The 13083-nt window shown below is 56.4% G+C and overlaps 1 protein-coding gene across 4 annotated transcripts in view; it reads left to right on the top strand.

Annotated features, from left to right (window-relative positions):
- The window catches only part of AP2A2 (adaptor related protein complex 2 subunit alpha 2), a 97546-nt gene extending 93098 nt beyond the window's left edge, over nt 1-4448 (top strand). For all 4 annotated transcript variants that reach the window (XM_077862936.1, XM_077862935.1, XM_077862934.1 and 1 more), the window contains 6 exons: nt 744-835; nt 1674-1795; nt 3049-3165; nt 3255-3324; nt 3450-3584; nt 4274-4448. In XM_077862936.1, coding sequence (XP_077719062.1) covers nt 744-835; nt 1674-1795; nt 3049-3165; nt 3255-3324; nt 3450-3584; nt 4274-4351 — 614 coding nt within the window. In that variant the 3' untranslated portion in view covers nt 4352-4448. The remainder of the gene's footprint in view (nt 1-743; nt 836-1673; nt 1796-3048; nt 3166-3254; nt 3325-3449; nt 3585-4273) is intronic.
- The last annotated feature ends 8635 nt before the right edge of the window (nt 4449-13083 follow it).

Raw genomic sequence — 13083 nt, 5'->3', positions numbered from 1 at the left:
AATGTGTGTAGTGCGCCTGAGCTGTGGGCTTAGAGATGGTGAAGATGGTACATTTTATGTTACATGTATTTTACCAAATTAAAAAAAAATCACTTTTGAGCGTCCCCCCAAGAAAACTGTCCACTGACTGTTGGGGTGCTGCTGGGAGGGCTTGAGGACCAAGGACTACCTGCTTCCCTCTTGGGCGTCGTCTCTGAGCCTTTTGAGGATGCAGGTTTCCATGTAGGAACAAAAGCAGATGCGAATAGCAGGAGAGAAAGAGTGCATCTGCTTTCCAGGGATGTTTTAGGGACATTGTATGGACTAACAAAAACCTCCTGGGAACTCTGTGCTGGGAACGGGTGGTGAGGTGTCCGTCTTCTGGGCTGTGACTGCCCCCTGCATTCAGGGGCCAGGGGGTGGAGCTGCAGTTTGTCCTCAGTGGGGTATTTGAAGTTTACTTTCCATTCTGAGCTCAGAAGGTCCAGCCATGCTGACCAGGGGCATTGGTATTGGGGAGGCAGGTCTGGCCAGGCCTCCTTTCGAGCTCCCAGGTCACTGGTCCCAGTCAGGGAGCTCTCCCAAGAAAGGCCACATCTTAGATGGAGAGCTGGTGTTCTCCCAGCAGGGGGCACCATGACTCCCTGTCCACCCGTGACCCTGGCCCTCCCCTGGAGTTTGGATGATAACAGTGACTCTTGTGGTTTTCACTGTTAATGTTCAGGATGTGTGTGAAACATTGTGAATCGTGGTTTCCCTTCTAGGTCGGATGTTTATATTTTATGGAAATAAGACCTCCACGCAGTTTTTAAATTTCACTCCAACACTGATCTGTTCAGACGACCTTCAGACGAATATCCTTGGTTTCATCTCTTCTGTGTCCCCTGGCAGATGGGCATTTGGGATTTAGTGGAGGGTTTTGAGGAAGTTGTTCTTTATCAGGAGAGCCAGATGTTCTGGGGCTGTGGCAGCCTTGAGCCACTGTCTCCTCATTTCAGGGGAGCTGCTGGTAGCATGTGGGAAGCTGGCATGCAGGCATCTGCTGCCAGACTGTTTGGTTCCACAGACTCACTTTTGTTTTCCCTTTTTTCATTCTCCTGTCACATGATGTTTAAGCCCCTCTGAGCTCTGGTCTCCTCCGGGAGTCTTCCTGAGAGAGCGGCTGCTGACAGCAGAGTGAGTGTGGGCTGTGGCTGCCTGGCCCCAGGGCCTCACACCTGCACTATGCTGTGCTGGTCTTCAGCGGCTGTGTTCAGGTTGCAGCCTTGTCCCCATAAGTACCAGAAACGTGGTTAGAGTAGGACCGGCTGATGCCAGCTCCGGTATCCAGATCTTTTTCCAAGGATGGGCCAACCAGAGTGAGGCATCGAATGCCCCAGCTCACCTGACAAGGATACTGCCCGCCCCCCCCATCCCCCGCCAAGGAGTTGATTGAAGCAGCAACCTGTTTGCAACAGGCCAGGTCTGTGTTTTTATTTTAAGGTAAATGTTGAACATAGATTGTTAAAGGCAAGTGTTTCCAATCAGTCATTAAAAATAATGTGTGTAGGATCAACTGTATTAATGATTTCTTCCAAGATGAGGAGCATGAGCTCTCTTACAGACCCCCTTCTATAACATTCCGGGGCTTACTTGGCTTGGGCATAATTCTCCAGTGTTGACATGTCAACATGGCCTCCTTGACACATACACATCTGAGCTTGCAGACCAAGCCCGTGGACCCGACTGTGGATGGTGGAGCCCAGGTGCAACAGGTTGTGAACATAGAGTGTGTGTCTGACTTCACGGAGGCACCAGTCCTCAACATCCAGTTCAGGTAAGGAGCTCATGGGCCAGTGAGTTGAATGACCAGCCTGCTTTGGCTTGGAGCTTGGGGCTGTGGGGTCATGCCTGCACAGAGCCATGTCCTTGGGAGTCCTTCGTCCTAGGCAAGTCTCCACATCCTTCCTTTGGAGGTTGTTGTGAGGGCTAAGTGGGTAACCCAGATGAGTGGCATCACCCACCATGCACACTGCAGTGTTAGGTGCACAGCATGTAGAAGGTGTGTGCAGGGTCCTGGGAGGCCACTGTGAGACGGCGCTATTTCTGAGGTCCTGTGCTCTTTCATGAGAGAGAATGGGAGAGAGAGCGAGAGAGAGAGGCAGAGACATAGGCAGAGGGAAAAGCAGGCTCCCTGTGGGGAGCCCAATGTGGGACTCGATCCTGGGACCCTAGGATCACGACCTGAGCCGAAGGCAGACAGACATTCAACCACTGAGCGTCCCCATTTTGGTTGTTTTAAAAGACTTCTTTATTTTAGAGAAGGAAGAGCGGGGGGCGGTGGGCAGAAAGAATCTCAAGCAGGCTCCCAGCTAAGTGCAGAGTCTGATGCGGGATTGATCCCAGCACCCCAAGATCACAGCCTGAGTGAAATCAAGAGTTGGACACCAACTGAGCCACCCCACGCCACCCCAGCGCCCTACGTTTTGATTATTAAAAAAAAAAAATGGATTTTGTATTACTACTCTGATCCTGGCTGTCATTTGTCAGTGAGTAGGACAGAATGTATGTGAATAACTGATTTCTGTAGGGTGTTTGTACGGTTCAAGTTTTGGAACAGCATGTTTTCGAACATTAAAAACACAGAGAACTGAAGACCGTACTTTGTAGAATTTAGGGAAATAGACCTGCAAATTTTTGTTTCATTCTGTAGGCAAATGCTTTTTTTAGTCTCTTTTCATAGCAAAAAGGAAAAATCCCATACAATTTAAACCAACTTGGAGTTGTAGGAAATGGGCTATGAGGAAAAGTGAGGAGATGTGGAAGCCTTAGCTGGGCCATCCTGCCTGAGGCCCATCCTTGACCTAGTCTGATGGGCCTAGTGGTGTCTGGCTGGAGCAGCACCCCTGGATGTGCATATAGAGGCTGTGCCACCCTTCCAGAACATTCCATCCCCCACCCCCCGACCACAGCAGCAGACATTCCCTGTGCCCTGCTGATTGGCACATTAGGGTTTTGGTTGTCTAGTTGAGTGTTAGGATTTCCAGCTGCCCTTGTACCCTGCTCACTGCGTCTCCATCTTACCCGTAGGTATGGGGGAACCTTTCAGAATGTGTCCGTTAAGCTGCCTATCACACTCAACAAATTTTTCCAGCCCACAGAAATGGCTTCTCAGGATTTCTTTCAGCGTTGGAAGCAGCTGAGCAGGTGAGTGCAGGGCCATGGGGCAGAGGGCAGGGCTCGGTCCTCCCATACTGACCAGGCTCGAGGTGGTGACTCCTGATTATACCTCACAGTCCCCAACAGGAAGTGCAGAACATTTTCAAAGCAAAGCACCCGATGGACACAGAAATCACCAAAGCCAAGGTAAGGCCCACTGATGGGCATTCCCAGGGTTGGGGTGCTTCCTGGTCTCTGGAGGTTGGTCGGTTGTGTTATTGTCCCTCCAAGGTCCCCAGTCTCACTGCCCTGCATGCCTGTCTATTGCACAGATCATTGGGTTTGGTTCTGCACTCCTTGAAGACGTAGATCCTAATCCTGCAAATTTCGTGGGGGCTGGTATCATACACACCAAAACCACCCAAATTGGATGCTTACTGCGTTTGGAACCAAATCTGCAAGCCCAGGTCAGACTTCTTGAGGAAATTGTTATATACACCCAAGTTGTGTGCTTGTTGTGGTGTCACGTGTGTTCTAAGTGGAGTCATCTGAGGAGTTCCCATAGATGTGTACACCTGTGTAACCTCCACCACCCTGCTGGTACATAGACCATTTCTGTCACCCCAGAAAGTTCCCTGAGGTCTGCTCTCCATCATTCTCAACCTCTTGTGGAGGCCGCCACTGTGGGGCTGCTGTTGGGCCAGCCTGGCCCTGCCCTCCAGTACTCAGCCCTGTAGCTGTGTGTGTGTGTGTGCCCTTTGGGTCCTCGTGGGCTTACCTAGTCCTATGGATGGGCACCTGGGCTCTCCAAGTGTGGGACCATTCTGAGTAGAGCTGCCGTGTGCCTCTGTGCAGCTGTCTTTCCTTTACTTGGGATGAGCTGCAGGCTCCTCCGGTCTGGGCACTGCCAGTTTTCCAGAGTTCTGTGCCCCATCTGCAGCATGCTCCACATGTTGCTGTCACTTGTTAATTGTTAAACTTTTTGTATTTTAGGTGCTTGAGAGTATACGTGTTTGCCTAAGTCTTTGTAAAAATGTGGGTGCCTCCAGGGAATTGCTGAGCAGGGGAGCCCGAGGGGCCATCTGCTGTCCCAGAGCACTCTGCTGAGGGTGCACGAGCCCGCATGTGGCCACTGACCTGCCGTGTTCTGTTTCAGATGTACCGACTCACGCTGCGCACGAGTAAAGAGACCGTCTCTCAGAGGTTGTGTGAATTGCTGTCAGAACAGTTTTGATCCACGAGGATGGAGGATCAGGCTCCTGTGTCTTGCATTTTTCTTCATCTGTGTCATTTGTCTTCATTGCTGTGCTGCAAATAAACAGCCCTGTGTACAGGCGTCTCTCAGCCTTGCTTCTCCAAACCAGATCCCTTTCGGGTTGGAGTGGGGATACTAGTGTGTGTTCAAGAACGAGAGGCTGAACTTGGATTACAGTGGGGCCAGAAGAAGGGAGCATGGGCCCAGGGTCGGTGTTCATAGAGATCAAGACAGTTCTGTACTTAATCTCCCAAGTAAAGGGAAATGACAAGTTTCAATGAAAATACAGATTTTTTTTTTTTTTTTTGAAATGGTATCAAAATGCTACTGCTTTATTGCTGATGGTTCTCTGATTCTCTGAGACAAGCAGCAGCAGCTTGTCTGTCATGGGGCAAGATCTTAACTAGGCCGTTTGACTATTGTAGTGGGTAATGCCAGGTGCGGCAGATGTGTGACAAGGCCCATGGCTGGCACAGTGTGTCCATGAGTGGTCCGAGTGCCGCCTGCAGGGCCCTGGGTGTGTGAGCACAGTGCACATGGGCTGGCTGCAGCGTCTACTGGATGAGTCTCTGGGGCAGGGTTCAAAATACAGAAGTTGGAAATATTGGTGTTTATGTGACCATCGATGAGAGCACGGATGTCGGATTGAATTCTGTCTTTCCCAGCACTGTGGTCTTAAAGGGGTGTTGGTTTGTGCCACCTGAGTGAGGCCTTTGGTTTACAGTGCAGCAGCTGGGGGTTGCTGCTGGGTCTAGAGGATGTGTAGCCAGTCTCACTCGTCCCTGCACTCCAGAGAGTAGACCATAATCATACTCACCTTGGCCTTCCTTTGTTTGATCAGAGGGTCAAGTGTGGGTGGCAAAGCAGGTTCTGCAGGGTGAGCTACTCTTTCCTGGGGTGTGTGGGACCTTGTGTCCCACAGGAGGGCCTCTGTGTGTGGCCAGGGATCAGAGAACCATGCCGAGGGTGAGCTAGAGCCCAGCTTCTGTATGCTGTTCCTGTTCTTGGCTCTCGTTTGTCACTGTGTTGGCTGTGTCACAGACACAAGCAGCCTGTTTGCACCTGAGGTGGCTGGGGCAGGGGCAGGTCTGAGCCAGGGCCTCTGTTCTGTTGGTGGGAGGATGTGTTATATGGGTGAGGGTATTGCTGGCAGACTTGTCCTAAACAAAAACATCTGTTGTTGGCACCTAAGGGGCCCAGGGAGAGCCGGGGTCTGTGCATTCCCCTGCTTTGTTAGCAAGGACTGGGCTCCTCAGAGACATGCCCTGGGGGAGCCCTGTGGAGTGGCAAGGGGCACAGGCAGCCATTTGTTGCAGTGTGGGTCTCAGGAAGGCAACTGGAGGGAGTCACAGTTTGCGTGCTGGTGCCACTGCAGAGGCCCATGCTCAGAGCCCTGTACCTACTACTCTGTGTAGGTGTAGGTTTGGGAACTCATAGATGCCCAGGGTATAGGGAGACAACACAGAGCTCACAGGCCAGCCCCTATGCGTTGGCCAATGCTAGTTTATTTGTTATCTGTTCACAGTGCGTTGGTCTTGCATGGCATGTGTGATGCCCCTCCCCAGGGTGAGCTTGGTTGGTGGGCAGGTGCTGATACTGGCTGGTGCTTGCATCCTCCCCTCCCTTCCCTTCCCCGGCTGTAGTATCCTCGCCTTGATGTCACCTTTACTGCTGCCCTGTGCCTCTTCCTTGCTCGTCCCTTGCTCAGATGCCTTGCATCTCGTGGGACATGTGTCCCCTCTTCTCAGGCCTCCCGCTAGAGTGGCCTTTCCCGTTGCCCCCTCCCAGGCACCTGTTGCTCAGGCTGTTTCTGGGGGCTGGTTCTGGCAGGGATGGGTAGCCACCTTCAAAGTCTGAGAGGCTGTGTGGACGATCGACAGGTATGGCTAGGAGGCACCAGTTTATTGCCACCTGCTCGGCTTAGTCAGGGTCTGCAGCCCCTTCCTGGCAAGTGCCCTGGTAAGCTGTGTGTGGGGGCTTTTTGACGTTGTGCCTTGTGGAAGGTGAGGGGCTGCTGAGCACAGGAAGCCAGTGTCAGGAGCGGTAGTGGGGCTGGTGTTGGGAGGGGTGCTTTGTCCTCACACCTGGGGGGCTGTTTCCCCTAGACCCCACAGTGCTGTGGACTACATGCACAGCTGCTGAACATCTGTAGTGTTAATACCAACTGCTGTCCCAGCACTTCAGGGTCTGAGCAGGGCAGCACAAACTGCTTCTGGTAGGAGCTGACGGGGTGGCAGCAGCTACAGTGGGTGTCCACTTGGTTCGTGTAGATGTTGAAGCTGCAAAGAAGCCAGAGCCAGGAGTGTGGGTCAGGGCCACCGCCCCCAGAGTGCTCCCATGGCTGCTGGACCACTCCAGAGAGAAGGATGTGGACCGAGTTTGAGTTAATAGGCGGGACCCTTGGGCAGGCCCCAGCACTCTTGGCCCCTGCTGACCTCCCCGGCTGTCAGGCAGTCAGCCTTAGGCAGGTGCCATGGACATTGGGAGCTGCTGAGGGTACCTGCCTTTCATCCTATCTCACTGGGGCCAGGAACTTGCTCTGGGATGGGGTCGGCTCTAAGCTCCGGTCCCAGCCCTGTTTGGAGGCTGCTTGGGACAGCACTCACCTGGCCGAGGCAGGACAGGAACCCTCACAGCGGGTCACTGTCACATTGGCTGTGCACCCTCGGTACGTGACCTCCTCCTCAAGCTCCTTCACGTCACAGACCCCTGGGAGCCAAGATAGGTGTGGTCAGACGCCAGCCCCTGGGCATGGAGGGGGACTGACCCAGACCTGACCCTGAGGACAGGACATGTGACATGGGGATGAATGCGACTCAGTTGAGTATAGAGAGAGCAGATTGCAAGCTGCACAATTGTTTACATGAGGCGAGTATCCCTTCCTGCCTGTAGAGGGGTCTCCCCTGGGCTCCTACCCCTGCACTCGGGCCCCCAGCCCAGGCAATTTCGCCTTGTCCCAGCCCTGCTGACCTCAGATCTCACAGCTCTGCATAGGAACAAAGGCTGACGGTCTCTCATTTTGGGTGTTGCTGCTGAAAGCTGGATACCCTGGGAGTCCCTTAAATCAAGGGTTTTCTGAGGCCTGTGGGGCCACTATTGGGCCCCTCCCCTTGTGGCCCAACACCAGCCCTTTGGCATGGGTGACTGGTCTCCTGCAACCAGAACCTGCCAGAGGAATGGGGGGAGGCTGAGCTGCCTGCTGACCTCAAAAGAAGTGAAGGTGTTATGGGGAAGAAAGGAGATTGCTGTACAATGAATACGAAGCCCCTGTCAGTAGTGTGCACATTGGCTGAGAGGCAAGAGCATGGCTTGGAAGTCAGCGGGCAGTGTGAGAGGACAATGAAGGTGGGAGTCAACAGATGGAGGAGGCTGAGCTGAGTGACGCTAGCACAAAGGAAGCAAGGTGGATGAAAGAGATAAATTGCTTACCTGTAGAGCTGGATGGAGATGTCACCAGAGAGGAGACAGAGGGTCCCACAGTAGATAGGGATCCTATATTAGGAAGGGTTGAGCTCCCATGGCGAGAGGTTGGGGTGGTCAGGATGACAGTGGTCGGCAGCCTACTGATAGTAGATGGTCCAGTGGTGAGATTAGTGGTGGGAGAAGTAATTCCCATGGTGGATGAAAAGATACCAGATGTGGGGTTTCGAGTGGTAAGGGACGTAGACTGTGAAGTAGTAGAATGGGAAGAGAGATTGTGGGAGAAGGGGGTGCTGGGTGTGGTCTTGGTTGAAGAAGGAGGAATGATGGTGCTGGACACCGAGCTAGGACTCACATGGGGAAGAGGCTTAGTGGGCAGAGTAGAGGGGAGAAAAGTATGGGGGGAAGGAGAGGACCTGGAGGACAACATGGGGATGGAGGCACCTGAAGAATAAACAATGGAAGAAACAGAGGCAGTAATTGATGTGCTTGGAGAGCTTGAAGAAGTCAGAGTGTGGGAGATTGAACTTGAGCTGGAGAAGAATGGAGATGGAGTAGGGGATCCAGTGTGTGTGGCAGTGGAAATGGGAGAGGGCATGGGCTGCTGTGTTGGGCTGATGAAGATGTGGGAGGTGCGGGACACAGAGGACATGGTGGAGGTGGACGTGCGCGTGTGTCTAGCAGTGGAGTAGGGAGACGGTGTCGGTACATATGTTGGGGTGATGACGAGATGGGAGGTGGGGGTCACCGAGGCTGTGGTGGAGGCAGACGTGTGCATGGAGAGGGTTGTCCCAGGGTGCGATGGGCTGGGGAAGGCGGAGGTATGGACGGAAGATACCTCCTGGTGGATAGGTGATGTTGGATGTGACGGTCGGGAGGTGGAGGTTTTGACTGTGCTGACCGAGGTAGGGGTGGCCGTGGTCCGCGTCAGTGGGGGCTTTGTGTGCGTGGGCTGTGTGCCTGTGCCGGGGCTGTGTGGAGACGGGGATGGGGTTCCAGTGTGTCTGGTAGTGGAGTGGGGAGAGGGTGTCGGTTCGTATGTTGGGGTTATGACCAGATGGGAGGTAGGGGTTACCGAGGATGTGCTGGAGGCAGACATGGGAGTGGAGAGGGTGGTCTCGGCGTGGGATGGGCTGGGGAAGGCTGTGGTGGTCCGGAAGGATGTCCCGGTAGGGGGACCTGTGGTGTGGACCGTGCTGGTGGGGACAGCAGGCGAGGATGCAGTGTGAGAGTTGTGGGGAGTGTGCGGCTTACTGGTCGCTGCTGAGCGAGTCCAGGAGGTCGTGGTCACTGTCCTAGGAGGGTGGTTGGAGATGGTGGTGGGATGGGGGGAAGATGCCTCCTGGTGGATCGGTGAGGTTGGATGTGACCGTGGGGAGGTGGAAGTTTTGACTGTGCTGACCGAGGTAGGGGTGGCCGTGGTCCGCGTCAGTGGGGGTTTTGTGTGCGTGGGCTGTGTGCCTGTGCCGGGGCTGTGTGGAGACGGGGATGGGGTTCCAGTGTGTCTGGCAGTGGAGTGAGGAGAGGGGGTCGGTTGGTGTGTTGGGCTGATGACCAGATGGGAGGTGCTGGTCACCGAGGACGTGGTGGAGGCGGACGCATGGGAGGAGATGGTGGTCTCGGGGCTTGATGGGCTGGGGAAGGCTGTGGTAGTCCGGAAGGATGTCCCCGAAGCCGGACCTGTGGTGTGCGAGGTTTTGGTAGGGACAGAAGGTGTGGGTGCTGAGTGAGACGTTTGGAGCGTGTGGGGCGTGTGTGACTTGCTCGCCGTTGCTGAGTGAGTCGGGGAGGTTGCGAATCCTGTCCTCGGAGTCTGGTTGGAGGTGGTGCTGGAGTGGGTTGAAGAGGCCTCCTGGTGGATGGGTGCTGATGGATACGACTGTCGGGACGTGGAGGTTCTGGTTGTGCTGACCGAGGTAGGGGTGGCCGTGGTCCGCGTCAGTGGGGGTTTTGTGTGCGTGGGCTGTGTGCCTGTGCCGGGGCTGTGTGGAGACGGGGATGGGGTTCCAGTGTGTCTGGCAGTGGAGTGAGGAGAGGGGGTCGGTTGGTGTGTTGGGCTGATGATCAGATGGGAGGTGCTGGTCACCGAGGACGTGGAGGCGGACGCATGGGAGGAGATGGTGGTCTCGGGGCTTGATGGGCTGGAGAAGGCTGTGGTGGTCCGGAAGGATGTCCCGGTAGGGGGACCTGTGGAGTGGACTGTGCTGGTGGGGACGGCAGGCGAGGATGCAGCGTGAGAGGTGTGGGGAGTGTGCGGCTTGCTGGTCGCTGCTGAGCGAGTCCAGGAGGTTGTGGTCACTGTCGTAGGAGCGTGTTCGGAGATTGTGGTGGGATGGGGGGAAGATGCCTCCTGGTGGATCGGTGAGGTTGGATGTGACCGTGGGGAGGTGGAAGTTTTGACTGTGCTGACCGAGATAGGGGTGGCCGTGATCCGCGTCAGTGGGGGTTTTGTGTGCGTGGGCTGTGTGCCTGTGCCGGGGCTGTGTGGAGACGGGGATGGGGTTCCAGTGTGTCTGGCAGTGGAGTGGGGAGAGGGGGTCGGTTGGTGTGTTGGACTGATGATCAGATGGGAGGTGCTGGTCACCGAGGACGTGGTGGAGGCGGACGCATTGGAGGAGATGGTGGACTCGGAGCTTGATGGGCTGGGGAAGGCTGTAGTGGTCCGGAAGGATGTCCCGGTAGGGGGACCTGTGGAGTGGACTGTGCTGGTGGGGACAGCAGGCGAGGATGCAGCGTGAGAGGTGTGGGGAGTGTGCGGCTTGCTGGTCGCTGCTGAGCGAGTCCAGGCGGTTGTGGTCACTGTCGTAGGAGTGTGTTCGGAGATTGTGGTGGGATGGGCGGAAGATGCCTCTGGGCTGGTAGGTGATGTTGGATGTGACCGTGGGGAAGTGGAAGTTTTGACTGTGCTGACCGAGGTAGGGGTGGCCGTGGTCCGCGTCAGTGGGGGTTTTGTGTGCGTGGGCTGTGTGCCTGTGCCGGGGCTGTGTGGAGACGGGGATGGGGTTCCAGTGTGTCTGGCAGTGGAGTGAGGAGAGGGGGTCGGTTGGTGTGTTGGGCTGATGACCAGATGGGAGGTGCTGGTCACCGAGGATGTGGTGGAGGCGGACGCATGGGAGGAGATGGTGATCTCGGGGCTTGATGGGCTGGAGAAGGCTGTGGTGGTCCGGAAGGATGTCCCGGTAGGGGGACCTGTGGAGTGGACTGTGCTGGTGGGGACGGCAGGCGAGGATGCAGCGTGAGAGGTGTGGGGAGTGTGCGGCTTGCTGGTCGCTGCTGAGCGAGTCCAGGAGGTTGTGGTCACTGTCGTAGGAGCGTGTTCGGAGATTGTGGTGGGATGGGGGGAAGATGCCTCCTGGTGGATCGGTGAGGTTGGATGTGACCATGGGGAGGTGGAAGTTTTGACTGTGCTGACCGAGGTAGGGGTGGCCGTGGTCCGCGTCAGTGGGGGTTTTGTGTGCGTGGGCTGTGTGCCTGTACCGGGGCTGTGTGGAGACGTGGATGGGGTTCCAGTGTGTCTGGTAGTGGAGTGGGGAGAGGGGGTCGGTTGCTGTGTTGGACTGATGATCAGATGGGAGGTGCTGGTCACCGAGGACGTGGTGGAGGCGGACGCATGGGAGGAGATGGTGGTCTCGGAGCTTGATGGGCTGGGGAAGGCTGTAGTGGTCCGGAAGGATGTCCCGGTAGGGGGACCTGTGGAGTGGACTGTGCTGGTGGGGACAGCAGGCGAGGATGCAGCGTGAGAGGTGTGGGGAGTGTGCGGCTTGCTGGTCGCTGCTGAGCGAGTCCAGGAGGTTGTGGTCACTGTCCTAGGAGGGTGGTTGGAGATGGTGGTGGGATGGACGGAAGATGCCTCTGGGTGGATAGGTGATGTTGGATGTGACCGTGGGGAGGTGGAAGTTTTGACTGTGCTGACCGAGGTAGGGGTGGCCGTGGTCCGCGTCAGTGGGGGTTTTGTGTGCGTGGGCTGTGTGCCTGTGCCGGGGCTGTGTGGAGACGGGGATGGGGTTCCAGTGTGTCTGGCAGTGGAGTGAGGGTAGGGGGTCGGTTGGTGTGTTGGGCTGATGACCAGATGGGAGGTGCTGGTCACCGAGGATGTGGTGGAGGCGGACGCATGGGAGGAGATGGTGGTCTCGGGGCTTGATGGGCTGGAGAAGGCTGTGGTGGTCCGGAAGGATGTCCCGGTAGGGGGACCTGTGGAGTGGACTGTTTTGGTGGGAACAGCAGGCGAGGATGCAGCGTGAGAGGTGTGGGGAGTGTGCGGCTTGCTGGTCGCTGCTGAGCGAGTCCAGGAGGTCGTGGTCACTGTCGTAGGAGCGTGTTCGGAGATTGTGGTGGGATGGGGGGAAGATGCCTCCTGGTGGATCGGTGAGGTTGGATGTGACCGTGGGGAGGTGGAAGTTTTGACTGTGCTGACCGAGGTAGGGGTGGCCGTGGTCCGCGTCAGTGGGGGTTTTGTGTGCGTGGGCTGTGTGCCTGTACCGGGGCTGTGTGGAGACATGGTTGGGGTTCTAGTGTGTCTGGTAGTGGAGTGGGGAGAGGGGGTCGGTTGCTGTGTTGGACTGATGATCAGATGGGAGGTGCTGGTCACCGAGGACGTGGTGGAGGCGGACGCATGGGAGGAGATGGTGGTCTCGGAGCTTGATGGGCTGGGGAAGGCTGTAGTGGTCCGGAAGGATGTCCCGGTAGGGGGACCTGTGGAGTGGACTGTGCTGGTGGGGACAGCAGGCGAGGATGCAGCGTGAGAGGTGTGGGGAGTGTGTGGCTTGCTGGTCGCTGCTGAGCGAGTCCAGGAGGTTGTGGTCACTGTCCTAGGAGGGTGGTTGGAGATGGTGGTGGGATGGACGGAAGATGCCTCTGGGTGGATAGGTGATGTTGGATGTGACCGTGGGGAGGTGGAAGTTTTGACTGTGCTGACCGAGGTAGGGGTGGCCGTGGTCCGCGTCAGTGGGGGTTTTGTGTGCGTGGGCTGTGTGCCTGTGCCGGGGCTGTGTGGAGACGGGGATGGGGTTCCAGTGTGTCTGGCAGTGGAGTGAGGGTAGGGGGTCGTTTGGTGTGTTGGGCTGATGACCAGATGGGAGGTGCTGGTCACCGAGGATGTGGTGGAGGCGGACGCATGGGAGGAGATGGTGGTCTCGGGGCTTGATGGGCTGGAGAAGGCTGTGGTGGTCCGGAAGGATGTCCCGGTAGGGGGACCTGTGGAGTGGACTGTTTTGGTGGGAACAGCAGGCGAGGATGCAGCGTGAGAGGTGTGGAGAGTGTGTGGCTTGCTGGTAGCTGCTGAGCGAGTCCAG

This window comes from Canis aureus, chromosome 21 (assembly GCF_053574225.1).
Source record: "Canis aureus isolate CA01 chromosome 21, VMU_Caureus_v.1.0, whole genome shotgun sequence".
Classification (NCBI taxonomy): Eukaryota; Metazoa; Chordata; class Mammalia; order Carnivora; family Canidae; genus Canis; species Canis aureus.
The sequence above is the reverse complement of the archived record's forward strand: the minus strand, read 5'-3'. Positions and strand labels throughout refer to the sequence as shown.